We start from the raw sequence: 24,467 nt of genomic DNA, 5'->3' as shown, positions 1-24,467 counted from the left end.
GTGAGCAGAGATAGTGCCACTGCACTCCAGCCTGGGTGACAGAGGGAGACTCTGTCTCAAAAAAAATAAAAAGCTTCGTCTCATATATGCTGATTAGGCCTCAAATCTGGATCTCTTACCTCTTAGCCCAACATCTTTCTTGACAATCTTTCTTTTTAAATAAATGCTATAGAAATACTAAAATGTATTGTGAATAACGTAACACCCACATACCAGCATCCAATTTAACAAATAAAGCATTACTAATCCAGTTTTGCTCCCTGCAAACTCATCCTTCATCTCATTCTCTGACCTTTCCCTTTATAAACACCCTGCAGCCGGGCACAGTGGCTGCACCTGCAGTCCCACCTATTCGGGAGGCTGAGACTGGAGGATCTCTTGAGCCCAGGAGTTTGTGGCTGTAGTGTGCTATGATTGCACCTGTGAAATAGCCACTGCGTTCCAGCCTCAGCAACACAGCAAGACTGCATCTCTAAACGAAATCCTGAATTTGACATTTGTCATTCCCTTGTTTGTTTTTATATTTCTAAGCACATATATGTCTACATACGTAAAAAATATAATTTTTACTTTTTTATTGGGGTGAAATTCATATAACACAAAATAAACCACTGTAAACATGAACAGTTCAGTGGCATTTCAGAGAGGTGTGCAACCACCACATCTAGTTCCAGATCATTTTCATCACCCCAAAAGGACACCCCATGCCTATTAGTAGTCACTCGCCATTTCTCCCTCCCTCTGTCGCCTGCAACTACCAATCTACTCTCTGTCTGTATGGATTTACCTATTCTTGGTATTTCATATAAATGGAGTCAAACAATATGTGTGGCCTTTTGTGACTAGCCTCTTTGAGGTAGCAGACATAATGTTTTCAAGGTTCATCGATGTAATAGCATGTATGAGTACTCTGTTCCTTTTTTATGGCTGAGTAATATCTCATTGAATGGATAGACCACATTTTGCCTATCCATTCATCCATAGATGTACATTTGGGTTATTTGAATAGTGCTGCTATGCACATTCATGAATAGGTAGTTGTGAGTACATGGTGTTGCTTTGGATTTCTCTAAACTTTATATCACACTGCAGCTTGCTTTGTTTGTTCAATGTTAGGTTATTTCCATGTTGATATGCACAGCTCTAGTTAATTCATTTTCACTGCTCCAAAGCATCCCATTTTTAAAATTATTTTATTTTATTTTTTTTGAGACAGGGTCTTGCTCTGTCACCCAGGCTGGAGTGCAGGGGTGCAATCACAGCTTACCATAGCCTTGACCTCCTGGGCCCAAGCAATCCTCCCACCTTGGCCTCCATGTCTACAGGCTTGTGCCACCACACCCAGCTCATTTTTGTATTTTTAGTCAAGACAGGGTTTTGTCCTGTTGTCCAGGCTGGTCTCGAACTCCTGGGCTCAAGCAATTCTCCCTCTTCAGCCTCCCAAAGTGCTGGGATTACAGGCACGAGCCACCGCGCCTGGCCCAAAGCATCCCATTGTATGAATCCAACAATTTATCCATTTATTGTGTGAGAACATTTAGGTTATGTCTTGCTTTCCCTCTTACAAGCAATGCTGCAGAAGCATTCTTGCCCATAACTCCGGCACATGTACAAGAGTTTCTCTAGGGCACATATGTAAGAGTTTTATTGCTGGGTCATGAGGAATGCTCTTCTTCAAACATACTTGCTATTGACAACTATAAGCTGTCTTTTCAGGAGCCTCCCAGTGGTCCTCAGCCCTGGCTATGCATTAGAATCAGCTGGGAACTTTTTTTTTTTTTTTTTCCAAGACAGAGTCTTGCTCTGTGGCCCAGGTTGGAGTGCAGTGGTGCAATCTTGGCTCGCTGCAACCTTTGCCTCCCAGGTTCAAGCAATTCTCCTGCCTCAGCCTCCCAAGTAGCTGGGATTATAGGCGCACACCACCACACCTGGCTAATTTTTGTATTTTTAGTAGAGATGGGGTTTCACCATGTTGGCCAGGCTGGTCTCGAACTTCTGGTCTTGAGTGATCCACCCACCTCGGCCTCCCAAGGTGCTGGGATTACAGACGTGAGCCACCGTGCCCAGTATCACCTGGGAACTTTTTTTTTTTTTTTTTTTTGAGACGTAGTCTAGCTCTGTCATCAGGCTGGAGTACAGTGGCACGATATCGGCTTACTGCAACCTCCACCTCCTGACTTCAAGTGATTCTCCTGCCTCAGCCTCCTGAGTAGCTGGCATGTGTCACCACGCCCAGGTAATTTTCATATTTTTAGTAGAGACGGGGTTTCGCCATGTTGGCCAGGATGGTCTTGATCTCCTGACCTTGTGATCCGCCCACCTTGGCCTCCCAAAGTGCTGGGAATACAGGCGTGAGCCACTGCGCCCAGCCATGAACTTTTAACAAATATATAGGTATCTGGATAACTCCCCAGACTCACGAAATCATAGTCTCCAGGGATGGATCTGGGGAGCTGCAATTTTGAAAGCTCTCTGGGTGGTTACATAGCCAAGATGGAGAACAGTTGGGGCTGAGTCTTGGCCCACTCTGTCTCAGCTTCCCAAGGTCAGCTCATAGAGGGCAGCCATCATCTTAGACTTGCTAATATCATTCAGCAGCTGGGCAGAGAGAAGGGACTAAATAAATAAATTGAATGAGTAAACAAAGCATTTAAAACAAACCCTTTAGGCTGGACATGATGGCACACACATGTAATTAATCACAGTAACTATCTCCTACTGTTGTGAGGATTAAAGGGGATGTTGCATGTAGAGCACTTGGCATGTATCAAGTGCCCAATAAAGAGTAGCTCCTGCAGCCTGGTGTGGTGGCTCACACCTGTAACCACAACATTTTGGGAGGCTGAGGTGGAGAATCGCTTGAGGCCAAGAGTTGGAGACCAGCCTGGGCAACATCAAGAGACCCCCTGTTTCTAGAAAAAATAGTAGAAATTAGCCAGGCGTGGTGGTACACACCTGTAGTTCCAGCTACTCAGGAGGCTGAGGTGGGAGGATCAACTTGAGCTGAGGAGTTGGAGGCTGCAGTGAGCTATGATTGTGCCACTACACTGCAGCCTGGGCAACAGAGCGAGACTCCGTCTCAAAAAAAAAAAAAAAAAAAAAAAAGAAGGCCAGGCACGGTGGCTCACACCTGTAATGCCAGCACTTTGGGAGGCCAAGGCGGGCGGATCACGAGGTCAGGAGATCGAGACCATCCTGGCCAACATGGTGAAACCCCATCTCTACTAAAAAAAATACAAAAAATTAGCCAGGCGTGGTGGCGGGCACCTGTAGTCCCAGCTACTTGAGAGGCTGAGGCAGGAGAATGGCGTGAACCCAGGAGGTGGAGCTTGCACTGCACTCCGGCCTGCGTGACAGAGTGAGACTCCATCTCAAAAAAAAAAAAAAAAAAAGAGTAGCTGCCATTTTCAATGTTATTGATAAAGCAGGTGGGTATTTCTGAAAATGCACCAGACACAGCCTTTGACTGGAAGGTGCAAGCTGGTGAACCCACTGGAGTGTGACTTTATGACTTGAGAAGCTGTCCTATCTATGAGGGTCCATGTTAGGCAATGTTAAAGAATGGGATTGGGGGCCAGGCATGGTGGCTCACACCTGTAATCCCAACACTTTGGAAGGCCAAGGCAGGCAGATCACAAGGTCAGAAGTTCGAGACCAGCCTGCCCAACATGGTGAAATCCTGTCTCTACTAAAAATACAAAAATTAGCCGGGCGTGGTGGCATGCGCCTGTAATCCCAGCTACTCAGAATGCTGAGGCAGGAGAATCGCTTCAACCTAGGGGGTGGAGGTTGCGGTGAGTCAAGATCACACCACTGCACTCCAGCCTGGGTGACAGAGCGAGATTCCATTAAAAAAAAAAAATGAGATTGGGGGCAGCAGCTTTCCTATAGCAAGTGCTCAGTATGTGCCAGATACTGGGCAAAGGAGTTTGCAGACATATATCATTTGATCCTCACAATTCATGAGGCAGGTATGACTATGCTTCCCATTGTGCAGAGAGGGAAAACGAGTCACACGGAAGCAAATCATGCAGCAGAGCTAGGATTGGAACGGAAGTGGCCTGCAGAGCCTGCCTCCCAACCCACTGTGCTATGCCTCCCATTGATGCTTTCCTGTGCCTGCCATTTAGCTTTGCTCTGGTGAGTGGCAAGCTGTACCAGTGGAAAGAGCGTGTCATCAGTTCTGTGCACAGCAAGGTGAAAAGGATAGCAGAAGTGAAAGAGGAGATCGTGGAGAAAGAAATGAAGAAGTTGGTGCACAGTGTCTTTAACACGGCAGATTACACCTTCCCTTTGCAGGCAAACACCTGGTAGTGTTAACAGACCCCAACACTTACCCAAAGGTAGCCATTGGGTCAGGTTTCTGCACTATAGTCCCTTCTGTGGTTGCCAGAAATACGTTACAGGAAAAGGGTCCCGATCCAGACCCCAAGAGAGGGTTCTTGGATCTAGTGCAAGAAAGAATTCAGGGCAAGTCCACAGTGCAAAGTGAAAGCAAGTTTATTAATAAAGTAGTGGAATAAAAGAATGGCTACTCCATAGACAGAGCAGCCCCGAGGGCTGCTGGTTAGGCATTTTTATGATTATTTCTTGAAGATATGCTAAATGAGGGGTAGATTATTCATGCCTCCCCCTTTTAGACCATATAGGGTAACTTCCTGACATTACCATGGCATTTGTAAACTGTCATGGCGCTGCTGGGAGTGTAGCAGTGAGGACGACCAGGGGTCACTCTTGTCGCCATTTTGGTTTTGGTGGGTTATAGCAGGCTCCTTTACTGCAACCTGTTTTATCAGCAAGGTTTTTATGACCTGTATTTTGTGCTGACCTCCTATATCATCCTGTGACTTAGAATGCCTTAACCGTCTGGGAATTCAGCCCAGTAGGTTTCAGCCTCATTTTACCCAGCTCCTATTTAAGATGGAGTTGCTCTGGTTCACACGCCTCTGACATTTGTATTGCACATCCATTGTGAGGTAAATGATACTAATCCCACTACAAATCAAACCTTCAGGAAGTGAGGCAATGTGTGAGGTGGTAAAGCCTCCAGATTCAAAACTACGCTTGGGTCAAATTCCAGCTCTGCCACTTTGTGTGTGCAGCGTTGGGCCAAACACTTAGCTCAATTCCCTCGTGTATTCAGCAAACAGTTACTGAATATAATATGCTACTCTTCTAGTCTTGTAGCAGGACAAGCCGCAGACAAAACCTCTCAGACACCAAGTTGTAGAAGGAAGGGCTTTATTCAGCTGGGAGCATTGGCAAGCTACTGCCTTAAAATCCGAGCTCCCTGAATGCACAATTTCTGTCCCTTTTAAGGGCTCACAGCACTAAAGATTTCACATGAAAGGGTCGTGATTGATTTGAGCAAGCAGGTGGTACGTGACAGGGGCTGCATGCACCAGTGGTAAGAGAGAAACAGAACAGGGCAGGGAACGTTTCACAACGTTCTTCTGTACAATGTCTGGAATCTATGAATAACATCGATTTCTAAGTTATGAGCTGATTTTTAGCTACTGGGTTTAGGCCAGGCAGGCCCAGGCCTGGTTTCGGGCCTGGCACCGGGCTGCCTGTCTTTGGTTTTACTTCCTTGTTGTTTCTTCTTAAAACAGGTACTGAGTATAAAACAATATGAGAGGGTCTCTCTCTCCCCTCAGTCTCTGGGACAGAGCAGAGAGCAAGAACAAAATTGCTGTGCTTGTGGACTTCACATGCTAGGGCGGAGCAGGTCCTCAGAAAATCATCAAATGTATGTTAAATGTATAAGGTAAATGGTGATGAGTCTAAAGTGAATGTGGGGGGAATGGAAGAGAACGAAGGTAGGGAGAATGTACATTAAGGGAAAGGGAGGGTTGCAATTTTAGAAAAGGATGTCTGGGCAAGGGCTCCCTGAGAAGATGGCATTTGTACTATAGAAACACAGTATCTATCTTCCAGGCCCGTAATGAAGGTTTAATAAGAAAACGCATGGATTCGTAAAAAATCTTCAATAGGCCCCAAATGGACCTACAAGACCTCGACCCCAGTGGATGAGGGAACGCTAACCACAGCAGAAAGGTAATCGCGGCGAACGTTGGCACAGACGGAAAGTTGATCTGAACGGAAAGTTGGTCCGGGGGAAACATTGGTTATTCAGGAACGTTAATCCGGAACAAATCTTAGGCAGAAGCGGAACTTAGACCAGGACGCACAGTTACCGTGGCAACGACGCGCGCCCTAAGGGCGGTGGCAGCGACGCAGAGAGACCTGGGAGGAGACAGAGGCAGGGCTTGCGACGGAAGTGGCCTCTCTGCTTCTGCAGGGCTGGGGAAGATGCTGCGTCCAGCGTTACCGTGGCTGTGCCTTGGCCTCTGCAGCCTGCTGGTTGGGGAGGCAGAGGCCCCGAGCCCCGTGGATCCGCTGGAGCGGAGCCGGCCGTACGCGGTGCTGCGCGGGCAGAACCTGGGTGAGCGGCCCTCGGGCTGGCGGGCGGCGGGTAGTGCCTGAGCTTTCACTGCTGCGGGTGCTGGAGCCGGGCACGTACGGAGCGGACAGGGGATAGAGTGGGGAGATGGGTGAGTGCGGGGGGTGCAGGTGAGGCCCCTCAGGGGGCCCCGAGACTCCCTCTCCAAAAGCCTGGGGCAGAAGGCCTGAGCTTTACCTCTCAGCAAGTGCTCAATATGTGCCAGAACCTTCGCCTCCCAGGTTCAAGCAATTCTCCTGTCTCAGCCTGCCGAGTAGCTGGGATTACAGGCGCACACCACCACACCTGGCTAATTTTTGTATTTTTAGTAGAGATGGGGTTTCACTATGTTGGCCAGGCTGGTCTCGAGCCTGGCATGGTGTCCAGTAAGCTCTCAATATGTACTGCTTGCCCACGAATGAACTGCAATCGGGAGACCTGGGTCTCATTCTGGGTCCTCTCCTCTCTGGCTATGTGGGCTCAGGCTAGACAACAAGGCACATCATTTACCCCACCCCTCTTCTTTCCCAGAGGAGCCAGTATTTATTGCAAAAATGGTAACAGTTTTTGAGCATTTCCTACATCCCATGTCTTGTGCTACGCACTTTGTATACGCGAATTCATTTGAGCCTTACAATAACTTAATGAGAAATGTACGGTTTGCAGCCCTTTTTTTTTTCTTTTGCAATAGTGTCTCCTCTGTCACCCAGGCTGGAGTGCTGTGGCACGATCTTGGCTCACTGCAGCCTCGGCCTCCTGGGTTTAAGTGATCCTCCCACCTCAGCATCACGGGCGAGTAGCTGGGACTACAGGCATGCACCACCACACCTGGCTCATTTTTTTGTTGTTGTTTACTTTTTGTAGAGATGGGGGTCTCGAACTCTTGGGCTCAAGCCATCCTCCTGCCTCGACCTCCCAAAGTGTTGGGATTACAAGCGTGAGCCACCACACCTGATGTTGCAGCTCTATTTTTCAGATAAGGAAAATGAAACTCAGAGAAGTGAAGTGATTTGCCCAAAGTTACATAGCTAGGAAATGATGAGGCCAATACTAGAACCTGTTTGGGGGCTTGAAACGTAAGTTGTGGGAGGATATCTTCAACACACACACACACACACACACACTGCATAAATACGTGTGTGTACATGGCTTTGGCTTTGGAAGGAGTTCTGGAACTTAAAGCTTGGCAAACTTCGCAATAAATCTGCCCCTCGCCAAAGTCTTCCCTTCTCACTGTATCTCCTTGGTACATCTGTATGTCTACAAAGTGGCTATTAGTATCATTTTGGATTATCTTGACTCTACATGAACTCAGTGTCTGCCATGTGTTGACGACTTACTGTGTACCTAGCACTCTACTAAATAGTTTCCACACATTATCCCACTCGATCCTTCACAACAGGGTTTCTCAACCTGGATATTACGACATGTTGGATAAATGATTTCGGGGGTGAGGGGCAGTAGGGGGGCTATCCTAAACACTGTAAGAAGTTTGGCGGCATCCCCAGCCTTTAGATACCAGTAGCACCCCCTACTCCTAATCAAGATAGTCAAAATCTCTGCAGACATTGCCAAATGTCCATGGGATGCCAAATCCCCATTGGAGACCCACTGCTGTGGAACAGTACTACTCAAAGGGTAGTCTGCAGACCAATGAGAGTCTGCAAACTATGTTATCTGCAAAGAGATGACTACAGAAATTGAGAGTGTTTGGAAACTTAACAGTTTGACATTGTTGCAACATCCAAGCACTTAGAGACCAGTTCTAGGTGTCTCTGAACTGGAATGCTTTGCAGATGAAGGGAACTGGTTATTAGTCTTGCACAGTAGGGCTATGTAGTGGTCTGGGACAGACTAGAAATTATAAAAACTACTCCTTTGCCATAGATAGTTTGAGAAATGCTGTCCTAGACAGTTCTGTACAGTTGGTATTTATTTTTTTGAGACGGAGTTTTGCTCTCGTTGCCAAGGCTGGAGTGCAGTGGTGCGGCACGTCTCAGCTCACTGCAACCTCCACCTCCTGGGTTCAAGCAATTATCCTGCCTCAGCCTCTTGAGTAGCTGGGACCACAGGCGTGTGCCACCACGCCCAGGTAATTTTTGTATTTTTAGTAGAGATGGGGTTTCACCATGTTGGCCAGGATGGTCTCGATCTCTTGACCTCATGAACTGCCCACTTCGGCCTCCCAAAGTGCTGGGATTACAGGTGTGAGCCACCACGCCCGCCCTAAAACATTCTTTTAAGGTTCTGCCTGGGCCTGCCATTCAGGCAACTGTCACTGCATGCAAAGTGTAGGGAGAAGTGAAAAGATGGCGAGTGGAAGAATTGATCAGGCCCCAAATGCATGGCCATTGTGTACCTAACAACTCATGGTTTTAAGCTCCTTTTTAAATTTTATTTTTATTATTATTTTTTTATACGGAGTCTCACTCTGTCACCCAATCTGGAGTGCAATGGCATGATCTTGGTTCACTGCAACCTCCACCTCCTAGGTTCAAGTGATTCTCTTGCCTCAGCCTCCCAAGTAGCTGGGATTACAGGCACCCACCACCGTGCCCAGCTAATGTTTGTAATTTTAGTACAGAGAGGGTTTCTCCATGTTGGCCAGGCTTGTCTCGAAGTCTTGATCTCAAGTGATCTGCCCATCTCGGCCTCCCAAAGTGCTGGCATTACAGGTGTGAGCCACTGCGCCTGGCCTTTTTTATTTTTTAAAGGTAGATTTCCATTCCCCAATTCCAATCTTCTGCATTCCTGCTTTGGGAGTTTTAAGTTTTTTGTTTTTATTTTTTATTTTTTTGAGATGGAGTCTCGCTCTGTTGCCAGGCTGGAGTGCAGTGGCGCGATCTTGGCTCACTGCAACCCCCGACTCCCTGGTTCAGGTGATTCTCCTGCCTCAGCCTCCTGAGTAGCTGGGATTACAGGTGCCTGCCGCCATGCCCAGCTAATTTTTGTATATTGAGTAGAGATGGGGTTTCACCATGTTAGCCAGAGTGGTCTCGATCTCCTGACCTTGTGATCCACCCGCCTTGGCCTCTCACTGGGATTACAGGCTTGAGCTGCTGTGCACGGTCGGGAGTTTTAAATTTTTTTTAGAGTTCTTCCAAAATGCGAGATGCAAGAAAATGGTTTATTTAAATGGAATAAGACAACTTTAAATCCAATTGTAGTCCAAACCATAGAAACTCAGAATTCAGGACTTTTGAAAATTAGGGCAGGTATTCAGTTAACAAGGGCTATTTTAAGACATGACATTTAGTTCACGTAGGTTGGAGATTTTGTTTGACAAAGATCTTAAAATTACTTCTGGCCTTTGGAGTTATGACATGCTGTCTTTGTCACCTTCTCCTTCCTTCTTCCCCCTCACTCACCAAAAAAGGATGAATTTTCTTTTCTTTTTTTTTTGAGATGGAGTTTCGCTCTTGTTGCCCAGGCTGGAGTGCAGTGGCATGATCTTGGCTCACCGCAACCTCTGCCTCCCGGGTTCAAGAAATTCTCCTGCCTCAGCCTCCCAAGTAGCTGGGGTTACAGGCATGTACCACCACGCCTAGCTAATTTTGTATTTTCAGTAGAGACGGGGTTTCTCCATGTTGGTCAGGCTGGTCTCGAACTCCCGACCTCAGGTGATCTGCTTGCCTTGGCCTCCCAAAGTGCTGGGATTACAGGCGTGAGCCACTGCACCTGGCCTGATTTTTCTGTATAGTCGGTTTTAAAATAATAATCGGTTTAAGCGTAGAGGGTGTGTGTGTGGGGGGGGGCGGTCACAGATACTACAAAGTTACTGATTTAAATAAAACTATGGTCAAATCTTGGTTTTTCTTTTTTTTTTTTTTTGACAGAGTCTCACTCTGTCGCCCAGGCTGGAGTGCAATGGTGCGATCTCGGCTCGCTGCAACCTCCGCCTCTGGGGTTCAAGCGGTTCTCCTGCCTCAGCCCCCTGAGTAGCTGGGATTACAGGCGCCCGCCACCATGTCCAGCTAATTTTTGTATTTTTAGTACAGACGGGGTTTCACCATGTTGGCCAGGCTGGTCTCGAACTCCTGACCTCATGATCTGCCTGCCTTGGCCTCCCAAAGTGCTGGGATTGCAGGCATGAGCCACCTTGCCTGGCTAAATCTTGGTTTTCAAAGGAACAGTAATGAGACTGAAGAACAACCATGGTTAGGCCCTAGCTGGAACCTGGGATGGGCCCACATCCCTACAAACACACACCAGTATACATTTGCTTGTTTTGAATGCTTCCCAAGATCGCTGAGATAGTCACAGAAACAAGATTGCGTATCACTGCTGCTATTGAATAAACCTCTGACAGGTTGCTGGTTATGCTAGTTTATTTTTTTCTTTATTTATTTTTTCTTTTTTGTTATGTAGTAGTTTAAAGCCCAGGTCCTTATCCTGTATCACCAGGGCTCAACCTGAGTAATCAGCTGTAGTTCCCATTTCTCACCTGAGCACCTTGAAAATTTCAGATGTGAAATTTAGTCTTAAAAACTTAACAGTTTTGTTTTTGTTTTTGTTTTGTTTTTTTTTGAGACAGAGTCTCCCTCTATTGCCCAGGCTGGAGTGTAGTGGCATAATCTTGGCTCACTGCAACCTCTGCCTCCTGGGTTCAAGCAATTCTCCTGCCTCAGCCTCCTGAGTAGCTGGGACTACAGGCGCACACCACCACACCTGGCTAATTTTTTTGTATTTTTAGTAGAGACATGGTTTCACCATATTGGCCAGGCTGGTCTCGAACTCCTGACCTCGTGATCCGCCCTCCTCGGCCTCCCAAAGTGCTGGGATTACAGGGATGAGCCACCGCACCCGGCCAAACATAGCAGATTTGTGAGTTAGTTGCTTCTTTGCTCAAAAGGCCCTGTCAAGACTCATCTTGAGACTGAAATACTTTATTGAATCTCCAGATTTTTATTAATGGCTTTAAAGGCATAGTTGGGCATCCTGCTCTCTTGCCCCCCTATAGTTGAACAATTCTCCACACAAAAGCCAGAGGAATCTTTTTTTTTTCCAACTAAATCAGATGATGTCATTCCTTTGCCTACAGCCCCCTAGTGGCTTCTCTTTAAACTTAAAATCCATGTTTCCTTCATGGTCTCCAAGGCCCTGCACAGACCGGCCCCAGCCTTCCTCTCTGGCCTGATTTCCTGCCTCTCTTCCTGCAGTCCTTGCCTGGTTGCTTCCCTTCTGTTCACTGAGTGTGTTGGGCTTATACTGGCCTCAAGGCCCTTCCTTAGCTGATCCATGGGCCTGCAGCACACTCCCTGCAGAGCCTCACTCGTAAGGTCTCAGCTTTTTTGTTTTTTGTTTTTGAGATGGAGTCTCACTCTGTCGCTTAGTGGCGCAATCTCGGCTCACTGTAACCTCCGCCTCTCGGGTTCAAGCGATTCTCCTGCCTCAGCCTCCTGAGTAGCTGGGACTACAGGCTCATGCCACCACACCTGGCCAATTTTTGTATTTTTAGTAGAGACGGGGTTTCACCATGTTGGCCAGGCTGGTCTCGAACTCCTGACCTCAAGTGATCCACCCACCTAGGCCTCCCAAAGTGCTGAGATTACAGACACGAGCCACCACACTCGGCCTGTCTCAGTTTGTGAGTCTCCTCCTCGGATGCTTCCTGACCGTCCCCCCTTCTTGCTGCCCACCCTGTCTCCATCCCTAGCATGTTACTGTTTTTTTTTTCACGGTATATCAAGCTATGTGAAATGCTCTCATCTGTTTGTTTCTCCCCCAACTATACATAGAGACAACTGGAGAGAGGATCTGTTTACAGCTGTTTGCACAGCACTTGACATAATGCCTGGCAGCAAGTGGCATTTGATAAATCGTTGGCAGTGAATGGATGAATTGCCTAACCTGGAGCTGCCATTAGGAAGTAACCTGTTTTCCCTTTGCAGTGTTGATGGGAACCATTTTCAGCATCCTGCTGGTGACTGTCATCCTTATGGCATTTTGTGTCTACAAGCCCATTCGGCGTCGGTGACAGCCAGACAAGTTCTTCAATGAGTATTTGGGAATAGGATAAGTTGTGTTGCACACAGGCCAGTGGAGAAGTTGGAATCAAAACTTTCCTACTTGGAAATGACCTTTGGTCTGGACAGTTGGTAAACGCTAAATGAATTAGAAGAAAACATGTACTAGAAATTATTTTTTCCTAACACTGTAGTGCAAATAATTGGCCCCTGAGTCTGCTTCTCAGTGTTTCTGACTGTACTTGTTAAAAGTAAGACCTGAAAGCTCCAAAGGTCAGTGTAAAGATGGAGTGTTCATGAGAAAGAAAACATGGTAAACTTTTGAGTGCCTGTATGAACTCACTGTAAAGAACTCATCATTAATGCTTGAAAATGTGATTAAGAGGGAGACTTACCATGCAGACATTCCATATTTAAGAACCATTTGGTTACAGTGGGTTAAGAATCACAGATTTTTTTTTTTTTTTAATCTTACCTGAGTTGGCCTAGAATGCGCTGGTTGCAAAGTGGTGTCAGCTGTGGGGAACTTGGGCCCTCGTTCCTCATCTGCATCCTGCCCTGCACTCAGGTGCTCCCCCTGAAGTCAGGGTCACATCAGGTAGACCTGTTACTATATGCACCTTTGGCCTGGAATGCTCTGAAGTTGGACTGGAAATGTTACCAGGTTGGCCTGTTACAAAAAGGACCCCATCCTGCTTAAATACATTGATCTCCCTTGCCCTGCATTTGAATCTTTCTAGCCCACGGTCTGAAACTTGAGGTAGCTTTCCAGATTTGGAATGTAAAAGGCTCAGTGGGCACTCTGTTCATCCCTGGGTGGGGAGGGCCCAGCCAACAGAAGTGCATGTCCACTGTGCGGGCCAGTGTGTGTTTACACAAATTTCATCTCAGCTTTGAAAATGCTGCTATTAGTTTCCACTGTTGTTGAACTGGATTTTTTCCTCCTATTGAAATGATACTTTCATACTTATAAAGCTGTCGTCAATATTTATTTCAAGGTGCTAGGTTTAATTTTGTTATTAAATTGAAATGCTTATTTTGTGTTCAAGCACAGCACTGATTTTAACAACCTGCATTTAATGTGAAGTAACCGAAGTAGGATACTGTTAACTGTTTAACTGAAGGATTTTGTTTGTAATCTTGTAACACTGAACCATTGAAATGTTCACTGTTCTTTGCTTTTGAGCAAAATGTCAATTAAAACTAAAGTAAAATCCTATATATTGTTTTACTCCACCAGTTGTTTCCCAAGTGTTTGAAATGCAGGTGTGTGTCTGAATTTGATCTAATCACTTAAAGAAGCTCTGTGAAGTGAAATTTTTTTTTTGAGATGGAGTTTGGTTCCTGTTGCCCAGGCTAGAGTGTAATGGTGCGGTGTCGGCTCACTGCCGCCTCCACCTCCCGGGTTCAAGTGAGTCTCCTGCCTCGGCCTCCAGAGTAGCCGGGATTACAGGCATGAGCCACCACGCCTGGCTAATTTTTTTGTATTTTTAGTAGAGATGAGGTTTCACCATGTTGGCCAGGCTGGTCTCAAACTCCTGACCTCAGGTGATCCGCCTGCCTTGGCCTCCCAAAGTGCTGGGATTACAGGCCTGAGCCACTGCGCCTGGCCTAAAGTTGAGATAAGAAGTCTCCTAGTGCTGCCTATGATTTAGTGGCTGTGGAGTCATATCAGCATGTTGTATTTTTTTCCACCTGGACCTCAGGCTTAAACCTACACATATTTCTAAAGAGGCCTAGGTGGTACTTTGAACTTCATCACTCACTGTACCACTGAATCACTTGAAATCTCCACATCCAGTTCATCTTCCTTGATGTCATTTGTGGTCAGCAGGAGACTGCGACCAAGCTGGCAGTTATGGCAGTTTCCCTTTCCTGTCATTATTTAGAGCAGACTTCCACTTCCTTGACATGCCACGTTTATGTAGTGTGACAAGCTTGTTTATAGAGCAGAGTGCCTTAGGAACTTAGTTCCTAGCAGTGTCTAACGTGCAGAAGTTGCTCAATTAAAGTTTCTGGCCGGGTGCGGTGGCTCACACCTGTAGTCTCAGCACTTTGGGAGGCCGAGGTGGGTGGATCACCTGAGGTCAGGAGTTTGAGACCAGCCTGGCCAACGTGGCGAAACCCCGTCTCCACTAAAAATACAAAAATAAGCCAGGCATGGTGGCACATGCCTGTAATCCCAGCTACTCGGGAGGCTGAGGCAGGAGAATCGCTTGAACCCGGGAGGCAGAGGTTGCAGTGAGCCAAGATCGCGCCATTGCACTCCAGCCTGGGCAACAAGAGCGAAACTCCGTCTCAGGAAAAAAACAAAAAAAACAACAAAAAAAACCACTTTCTGCTGATATTGGGCCACTCAAACTTAGCTTTTCAGTTTTTAAATAATCCATAGTGATTGCACCTCTTGACCTGAAAGAGTAATGGTTTTCTTCATAGTGTCCTTGTGGCTTCAAAGTATTGATATCTACTTTCCCCTAAAAGCAAAGCAGCTCCTTTACATCTTCCCAGAAATACAGCCTCATTTCTGGAACCCATACATTTCTACTGGCCACTGCCTTTGTTGTTTTTAATACCAGCTTATTTAGATACAGGAAGAGTTTAGAAGCCTTATCATCTGGACTTCTAGGAACAGCCTCACAAAGCACTTGGCTTCAGGGGATAGCATTGATGCAGAGCTTTGATGTTGGCTGGGCTTCCTTTACCCCACAAGAGCCAGTTCCCCTCCAGGAGGACCACAGAGGTGTCAGAACAGCCCAACACTGGCTTGCTTTTAGTTGCCATTTGAAACGAGCAGCATGGGGCTTGTTAACCTGGGCAGGAAGGCTGGGAGGAGCATGCCACCTTTGCAGTGATGAACTGAGCGATGTGAGGCATTCTAATGTTCTACTGACATACATAACAGGAAGTGTGGGTACATCCAGTGACTAGAAAAAACTGAAAAGGAAAAAGACTCAAAGACTGGAATATTGTATGCGCACCCTCTAAGGAAGCAGTCTTTATTTGCATTTTTAGAGTGAACACATATATGAAAAACGCTGCAACAGGTTGACACAATGCTCAGTCCCTTTTTAAGTGAATTCCTGGGGAGAAAGTCAAGGACCTTAGGGAGCAGAGCAATGGAATGCAAACACAGAAATTACCTATGAGTCACCTTTGTGAGCCAATGACACGGCCTCACTGCAGCCATTCCAAGAAGTATCTTTGCTCATGGTAAATGCAAAGTAAACAAAATGCCACATTGCATATTTGAAACAAATGTGACGTTGCCTATACTGGCCTCGTGTGCAGAAGGAATTTTGGTCAGACAATGACAAAAAAAAAAAAAAAAAAAAAAAGCAGATGGTGAAATCTAATTAAAAGCACAATTCTTTGTATCTGGGAACGTTTCACTGGCAACACTAACTGTATGATACAGACGTTACCTGGAACAGTAGTTATGTTTCTCTTCCTATCCCCAAAGAAGCACAACAGAAGAAATAGATGCAAAATGGAGGAGGGTATTGTTTACCAGGTTATTTCAGTGCAGCCTGTGGGAATGAATACACGGGCCACAGTGAGCAGTGCCCTTGGCTGTATTCCCCAGGGTTCTGTATGTTGTGCGATGGTTATTTACAAGAGGGTCTGACAAAAGAGAGTTAACTACTAAAGGTATCCAAAAAAGGCCTGAGAAAATCTGGTTAAAATGTATAACCTTGTATTGCTACTGATGGGAGTTGTTTTTATATCTTTTACAAATAATAAAAATATTGTTAAAAAATAGATTTATCCAGAAAGATGTTGATTTGAACTCTAAAAAGCAACGTGAAATCATTATTTTCCCTTTTGAATGAAGAGCCATGGAGCTCCCTGGTTTTCAGCTCCTTTCTGGTTGCAAATCAATCCTTCCTCTGGAGTGAGTCTAGGGCATGCAGTGGGCTCTTCCTAGGTGTCTACGTGGAAATCCTTCACTCGTGCAGGTGTAGAACACACCTGGTTTGGTTCTGTGTGTTCCAATATTTTGGCCAGCTTGCCCACTTCAAGAACAAGCCTCAGGTTCCCCTAGCTGCTCTTTCAGGGACAGGATTAGCTGCCTTTGATTTAGCCTGGAGAATCCTGCTCTCAAAAGAATTGCCTTTACAAATTCAAATCAGATCCTTCGATGCATGCAGTGAGGTGATGTGAAACTATTAGTAATGTTTAAGGCTAAGGCAACATCCATGGCCATTTGTGTATCTTAATTTGATGCAAATAGTTAACAATAATCTAAAATAGATTCTATATGTATCTCCTCTAACTTTAGCTGGGTGTGGAAGGAATGGAATCAGATAGAGATGGAGAAGAATAATGACAATGTCCTAGAAACCCTGTAAAAAGGTAAAAATAAGGAGATCAGCACAGATTACCCATTTCTTTGGTGAACAGTAAAGAAGTGTCTCCAATTCTCATAGACCACACTTCACGAAGGCGGCTGCTGCTCTCATATATAAAAGCACCCTGACTCTGCAATAACTTGTCTTGTTATCACTCCTTGATAAAAATTTATCTACAAACCTGCGGGGATTGGGGTTTTGTCTAAAGCTGGTAGTAAAAATGTGACCTGCAAGCCAATACAGCTAATGGAAAGTGATGATGCTCTCCTCCCCTTAGCCTGGAGATGGGGCCTGCAATCCCTGGTCCCTTCTCCACCCCAGGGAGCGGCCTGGATGGGCCCAGGAGTCCCTAGTTCTGCACCTCTGCATAAAGAAGGGGCAGTTGTTGCCTGCCGCATGCACGCAAGGTGCAGGCCCTCAGCCCTGGGGCCCTGGTTGACACAGCATCTGTGACAGCCCACAGCCTCTGCTTTGTGCAGAGGCTCACAGGCTGAAAGGTCTATTTATCAGTGAGTGACAGCTGTAAGACTTGCTGGAGCTCAGCCTCTTCCTCCTGGAGCCGGAGCTCCCATTCCTCCAGCTCTTTGGCAGAGAGCTCCATGGCTAGCTGCAAGTCATTATCAAAACGGCTTGTCTCGCTCAGGGCGCTGGGGCACAGGCCTTCTGTGCTGGTGAGGAGGCTCTCCTGGATGGCCCTGGGTTGGAAAACAGATAAAAAGAGAGAGTCACTACTATCACCATCATGGTGGCAGCAGTAACTACATTTCTTAACCGCTTACCAAGGGTACACTGTGCCAGGCATTTAATATGCATGATGCCATTTAATCCCACATAACTGGCGGTGTAGGTGCTGTATACGGGTGAGAAACCCCACACTCTTGCCCAAGACCACCCAACAAGTAAGTGATAGGGCTGGGAATTGAACTTGGATCTGTTTTAAAGCAAAACTCAGGTTCTTCATCAACAGGCTCTCATAGACACCTTAAGTATAGGTCTTCGTAAAATGAATCCTCGCAGTTTTTCCCATAATCTCTGGAGCTGTTCCTCCAAACTTCCTTATCTTTACAATTATATAAACTTCCCACTGAGGACATCTAGGCCCTGTGATCATACATCATTCATAGAAGATCAAACCAATCAGAAAAGACTGACTCAGTACCTTTCCCCCAATGGCACTGACCTGTGAACCAGTCAGCAATTCTATCACCCATTCCTGGAAACTTGCTATTGAGAGTCTAGAGTTATTATAAGTAACTGCCACAAGAGGAAGCAAGAGAGCCAACACTTTAGTCTTTTTTTTTTTTTTGAGACGGAGTCTCGCTCTGTCGCCCAGGCTGGAGTACAGTGGCGCGATCTCGGCTCACTGCAAGCTCCGCCTCCTGGGTTTGCCATTCTGCCTCAGCCTCCCGAGTAGCTGAGACTACAGGTGCCCGCCACCATGCCTGGCTAATTTTTTGTATTTTTTTTTAGTAGAGACAGGGTTTCACCGTGTTAGCCAGGATGGTCTCAATCTCCTGACCTCATGATCCGCCCGCCTTGGCCTCCCAAAATGCTGGGATTACAGGCGTGAGCCACCGCTCCTGGCCTACTTTTTCTAGTCTTTCCTGCCAGTATGTGGCACCATACATCTGCCTGGGGACCAAATGCACAGTGCCATGCGTCTGCTCGCCTGTGTCCAGGCCTGTGTCCACCCTGGTTTATTCCAGAGTCACGTCAGTCAATCACCTCTCATACTGGGCGTCATAGGTGTTCGTCTGGCTGATCCCTCCATTCGAAGCTGGTCCTGAAAGTTCCTGGCAAAGACAAATGTGATAGACATGAATACATCTTAGGAGAAATTGGTGCCATTCTGGTAAGGAAACGATGGCAGCAAGAACCAAATTAAAAGTCTTTCCATGACCATTATCAATAGTGCTGTGTGAAAAGCTAACAGGGACTTGGGTTACCTCAAAAACAACACCTAAGTGGGAGGTAGTAACATGCCACAGCCTAACTCACAGCCACAACCTTCTCATCCTTTGTACAAAATCAATCTCTTAAATACAGCTAACCCACGTGGAAGATATACACAACAAAAAGCAAAAACACAGCTGACCTTGGGCAAAGTTCAAGCGACCAAAGCAGGTTTTTGTTTTTTTAGAGACAGGGTCGCACTCTGTTGTCCAGGCTCAAGGGTAGTGATGTGATCATAGCTCACTGCAGCCTTGACCCCTGGGCACAAGAAATCCTCCCACCTAAGCCTCCTGACTAGTTGGGAATACAGGTGCACACCACCATACTTGGCTTTTGAAAATTTTTGGTAGAGGCTAGGCATGGTGGCTCACACCTCTAATCCCAGCATTTTGGGAGGGCAAGGCTGGTGGATCACTTGAGGTCTGGAGTTTGAGATCAGCCTGGACAACATGGTGAAACCCCGTCTCTACTAAAAATACAAAAATTAGCTGGGTCTGGTGGTGCGCACCTGTAATCCCAGCTACTCGGGAGGGTAAGGCATGAGAATCACTTGAACCTGGGAGGCAGACGCTGCAGTGAGCCAATATTGTGCCCCTGCACTGCAGCCTGGGCAAAAGAGTGAGCCTGAGCCCCTGCACTGCCTCAAAAATTAAAAAAAAAAAAATTTGGTAGAGATAGGATCTCACTATGTTGCCCAGGCTGGTCTCAGACTCCTGGGCTCAATCAGTCCTCCCATCCTGGCTTCCCAAAGTGCTGGGATTATAGGCATGAGCCACTGCACCCAGCCAGTAATTCTTCTAGGGCAAGATTAGAAGACACAATTCCATATCGGTAGTCTTTGACTTTGGCTACTCCCCTTGTTAAAACTTATGGTCAACAAGGTTTATGAAGCTACTTGGGAGTTGGCGGGGGGAGCTAAGCTCACTTACATAGGGAAAGGAAAAGCATACCAGGCTGATGGTGATGTCCAGGGGTCTTCTCCCAGGATGCCTGCCAAAGGGAACATGCTTGCTTTGGGGTCTGGCTCGGAAAACTGAATGGGTCTGGGAATGGGGCCATGGTGGTGGCAGGAGGAAGTGGAGGAGGTAGACTCACATTACACAAGCACTAAGACTCAGGAATAGAACCAGAAAGCCATAAGCTTGAGCCAGTGAGGACGCTGGAGTGTGAGCACTGTTCTCAAAGCAGCAGCCCTGGGAGGGCAGGCGCTGCTTCCCAGAGAATTCCCAGCACCTGGCACAGAGCTTGGCACAAAGAAGGTACTCTGCAAATATCTGAATGAAGAATGGAAGAAAAAGCCAATTAACAAATAAATGGACTGCAGGAACCCAGGACACACCAGAGGGTGCTGGGGGCAGACCAGACCCTACCCTAGTAGAGCCAGGAGCCACAAAAGGAAGCAGATGGAAGGAGTTGATGTTAGGGGAGGAGGACCTCAAGCCTTGGACTGTCCCAGGTAGGTGAGGCATGGAGGGAGAACCAGATACGACAATAAAAGGCAACTGTTCTACTGGGCACCGTGGTGCATGACTTTAGTCCCAGCTACTTGGGAGGCTGAGGTGGGAGGATCTCTTGAACCCAGGAGTTTGAGGGTGCAATATGATCGTGCCGGGGAACAGCCACTGCACTCCAGCTTGGGCAACATAGAGTCACACACACACATACACACACACACACACACACACACACGAAGCCTACTGCTTACACAGGTCTGTTCCGTCCTTCATTTGCTGTTTCACTAGAGACCCAGAGAGAGTTTAGGGAGATGGTACCCTTTGTGGAGGGAGTGGGATTCAAATCCACTTCACTACCTTCATCCGAGACTACTGATACGTAGGTAATCCTTCAGGAAAAACATGATGGTGTGATTCAGCAGTAATTTACTGCTTCAGTGCTAGAAAATGATGAAGCACGCACATCTCGAAAAGTACAGAATTACAAGCTATGTGCGTGAATATGAGGAAGAGGAAAGTCTGCCTGAAGACATCTTGTGAATGGTGCTGACTGGGATTATGTAAATGGTCTCTTACATAACAAGCTTTTGTAAGAAGACCAGATGCACAAAGTATAACCTATGCAAATACCATGAATGTGTCAAACTTGATATTTAGAATAAATCTTTCAGATTAGCCAAACACTGAGGCTAACCCAGAGGGTAAGACCTCCCACGCCCTGCCATTAGAATATTCTGATAAACACACCTGGCTCCTGCTGGACTCCAGCAGACTTTGCTGGATGGCAAACTGCATTATCTCATAATCTTCATCTTGCAAATGCACATTTCTGCCATTGTCTTGAACATAGTAAGATTCGGGAATTTCAAACACAGATTGATCAACCTCAAAGTTTGTGATGTGGGAAGCTGAAACACAAAAGGCAACCGTCCAGTGTCTGAGTTCATTAAATTTCCACTCCAATTTTTTGCAATGTTTTACATTAGAAAAAAAAGAAAGAAAGGCTCAAAATTATAATAATCAAGGCTTACTATTATATGAGAGATTCTGAGGAAGCATGACAGAAAAAAGTGACAGAATACAGCTTTTTTCTTTTTCCTTGATTTTAGTGGAAACAACGAACAGTCATAAAAAAATACACAAGACTATAAAATGAAAAGCGCAGATTTCTCCCCCTAAACACATACGCACAGTCACACCAATGTGTTTCTTCCTTTTGCAGGAAGATATATGGTAAATATATAAAAGATAGTATATATAAAATATCTGAACACTTAAAAATGATAATAATAAAACAAATGCCTGTGTGCCCTTCACCTAGCCTAAGACACAGAACACTATCAATAACTGCCGGGCGCGGTGGCTCACACCTGTAATCCCAGCACTTTAGGAGGCTGAGGCGGGCAGATCACGAGGTCAGGACATCGAGACCATCCTGGCTAACATGGTGAAACCCTGTCTCTACTAAAAATACAAAAAAAAAAAAAAAAAATTAGCCGAGCGTGGTGGCTGGCACCTGTAGTCCCAGCTACTTGGGAGGCTGAGGCAGGAGAATGGCGTGAACCCGGGAGGCGGAGCTTGCAGTGAGCCGAGATCACGCCACTGCACTCCAGCCCGGGTGACAGAGTAAGACTCCGTCTCAAAAAAAAAAAAGAAAAAAACACTATCAATACCATACTGCGGGCACATCCCTTGTTAACAATATTCCCTTCTTCCTCTCCAGAGGTAAATACATAATTCAGAATAGTTGTTTACACTGCCTAGCTCTCCTCTGGAGTTTGCCACATGTATATCATCCTAATAGCTTGTATTAGCCTGTTTGTGAACTCGACATAAATGGAATCATGTGGAATTTATTCTTCAAATTGGATTTTCTTCATTCAACATTATGCTTTTGAAATTCAACAGTTCTGACGCACATAGCTATAAATTTTTATTTTCAATACTATATGTTATTCTGTTGTATTAATAGAGCACAATAGCGCATTCTACCATCTCGGGACATTTGGGTCGTTTCCAGGTTTCTGCTGTTATGAATGGATGCTGCTGCCCAGTACTGGGGTCTCCAGATGCGCATGTGCATAACTTTCTTTAGGGTACACATCTAGGAATTGCTAGGTCATACACATCTTCAGTTTATACAGTAATGCCGAATGTTTTATTCAAGGAACTATACCAATCTCCTCTTCCTGCCAAGAGTACACGAGTGTTCCTTAGCTGCACAACCTCATGAACACATATCACCCAACTTTATTGCTATATGGGAATGTAAAGTTGTATATTATTGTCAAGTTCAATTGTTTTTATTTGAAGTCTTAATTTATATATATTAAAATGCTTTTAATTCCTCCTACTGGTAGACTACAGGGGAGAAACATAGGACCATCATAATAGTTGCAGAAAACGCATCTCACAAAAATCAATACTTAAAAATGGTAATAACTCTCAGCAAACTAGAAATATAAGAGAATAATGTCCTCCAACTAATAAGGGACATTTACAAAAAACCTACACAGTTAACATTATACCTAATGGCACAACAATCCTTCCTCCCCTAGAACCAGGAACAAGACAAGGACAGCCATTCCTACCACTCTTACTCAGCATTGTACTAGACGTCCTAGCCAGTCCAGTAAGTCAAGAAAAAGAAATGAAAACTTAAAATAGAAAGGAAAAAGTAAAATTTTCTTTATTAATAGACAACATGACCATATATGTAAGAAATTCTAAGAAATCTACAAAAAAAGTGTAAGACAAGTAAATTCAGCCATGTTACAAGATAAACAAGGTCAATGCTGGCCACGCAATTGTGCAAGAAAAAAAAAGATTAAAAAATTTTAAAAAAAGATTCAAGGTCAAAATACAAAATTCAATTATATTTCTATATACTAGTAACTGGAAATGAAATTAAGAAAATAAGTCCATTTACAATTGCATCTAAAATCATGAATTGTATTGATGGCAAAGGAGCGTAAGGAAATTTGGGGGCATATGGAAATGCTATCTATCTTGACTGTGGTGGTGGTTACACAGATGCATACGTTTGTCAAAATGTGGCTGGGTATGGTGGCTCACACCAGCACTTTGGGAGGCTGAGGTGGGTGGATCACTTGAGGTCAGGAGTTCCAGACCAGCCTAGCCAACATGGTGAAACCCAGTCTCTAATAAAAATACAAAAATCAGCCAGGCACGGTGGCATGCACCTGTATTCCCAGCTACTTGGGAGACTAGGCAAGAAAATCGCTTGAGCCTGGGAGGCAGAGGCTGCAGTGAGCAGAGATCGTGCCACTGCACGCCAGCCTAGGTGACAGAGTGAGACTCTGTATTTGAGAAAAAAAAAAAATGCACTGAACCGTCACACTTAAAATGAGAACATTTTATTGTATGTACATTACACCTCAATAAAGCTGATTTTTAAGAACATCCTGTCTTTTTAATATAACTAGGATCATATATATTCTACAAGTTTTTTTTTGCTTAATCTAAACTAAATCTGAAATTTTCTTTCATCCAACACAGACATCTACTCCCTCAGATAGTCCAGCTTCAGAGTGAATTATGAATATGATGACTGAATTATAATTTTTGAGATGTAGTTTTGCTCTTGTTGCCCAGGCTGGAGTGCAATGGTACAATCTCGGCTCACAGCAACCTTTGTCCCCCCGCCTCTCCCCCCGTTCAAGCGATTCTCCTGTCTCAGCCTCCCGAGTAGCTGGGATGACAGGCATGCGCCACCACACCCGGCTAATTTTTGTATTATTAGTAGAGACGGGGTTTCTCCATGTTGGTCAGGCTGGTCTCAAACTCCCGACCTCAGGTGATCTGCCCACCTCAGCCTCCCAAAGTGCTGGGATTACAGGCATAAGCCACCACGCCCGGCCATAAATTTTTTTTTAAATAACAAAACTAAACTTTTTATTTATTTATTTTTTTACCTGAATCAGCCTGGGTCCCTTCCACATTTTGAGATACAGATTCTTCAGCAGTGCTACAGCCATTAACATTTCCAAATGTAATCCGTGCATTTAAGACATGAAACAAGGGAATTTCTAACAAACAAAATAAAAACTCTTATAAGTAAACTTTACTGAGAATAACAATAATAGTTATCATTTACTAAGTGCTTACTATGACAAGTACTTTGATAAGTATAATTTTATTTAAGCCTTATAACAACCCTTCCCAATACACAGACGGGAAAACTGAGATTGAGAGTTATGTATTTTCGGTCAGGCGCGGTGGCTCACACCTGTAATCCCAGCACTTTGGGAGGCCGAGGCAGGCTGATCACCTGAGGTCAGGA

The 24,467-nt window shown here is 45.5% G+C and overlaps 3 protein-coding genes across 5 annotated transcripts in view; 2 read left to right on the top strand and 1 right to left on the bottom strand.

Annotated features, from left to right (window-relative positions):
• The window catches only part of LOC129047182 (uncharacterized), a 57,091-nt gene extending 52,776 nt beyond the window's left edge, over nucleotides 1-4,315 (top strand). Inside the window, exon 5 of the mRNA XM_063711982.1 lies at nucleotides 4,131-4,315. Within this exon, the coding sequence (XP_063568052.1) occupies nucleotides 4,131-4,314 (184 nt within the window). The 3' untranslated portion in view covers nucleotide 4,315. The remainder of the gene's footprint in view (nucleotides 1-4,130) is intronic.
• Nucleotides 4,316-6,214: 1,899 nt separating this feature from the next.
• C10H12orf76 (chromosome 10 C12orf76 homolog) lies at nucleotides 6,215-13,644 on the top strand. Its single transcript, XM_024256692.3, has 2 exons — nucleotides 6,215-6,445; nucleotides 12,334-13,644. Exons 1-2 carry the CDS (start codon nucleotides 6,313-6,315, stop codon nucleotides 12,417-12,419), a joined length of 219 nt encoding a protein of 72 aa, XP_024112460.2. The 5' UTR covers nucleotides 6,215-6,312; the 3' UTR covers nucleotides 12,420-13,644.
• Nucleotides 13,645-15,372: 1,728 nt separating this feature from the next.
• The window catches only part of ANKRD13A (ankyrin repeat domain 13A), a 40,290-nt gene continuing 31,195 nt past the window's right edge, over nucleotides 15,373-24,467 (bottom strand). For 2 of the 3 annotated variants that reach the window (XM_002823729.6, XM_009248239.4), the window contains exons 12-15: nucleotides 24,100-24,213; nucleotides 20,912-21,072; nucleotides 18,483-18,550; nucleotides 15,373-17,452 (exon numbers count right to left, since the gene is read on the bottom strand). In XM_002823729.6, the coding sequence (XP_002823775.1) occupies nucleotides 17,257-17,452; nucleotides 18,483-18,550; nucleotides 20,912-21,072; nucleotides 24,100-24,213 (539 nt within the window). In that variant the 3' untranslated portion in view covers nucleotides 15,373-17,256. Of the gene's footprint in view, nucleotides 17,453-18,426; nucleotides 18,551-20,911; nucleotides 21,073-24,099; nucleotides 24,214-24,467 lie in introns of all 3 variants that reach the window. The other variant, XR_008512388.2, reaches the window with a different exon arrangement.

The sequence above is a fragment of the Pongo abelii genome, chromosome 10 (assembly GCF_028885655.2).
Source record: "Pongo abelii isolate AG06213 chromosome 10, NHGRI_mPonAbe1-v2.0_pri, whole genome shotgun sequence".
Taxonomy (NCBI): Eukaryota; Metazoa; Chordata; class Mammalia; order Primates; family Hominidae; genus Pongo; species Pongo abelii.
Note: the sequence above shows the minus strand (reverse complement) of the source record. Positions and strands in the feature narration are given on the sequence as shown.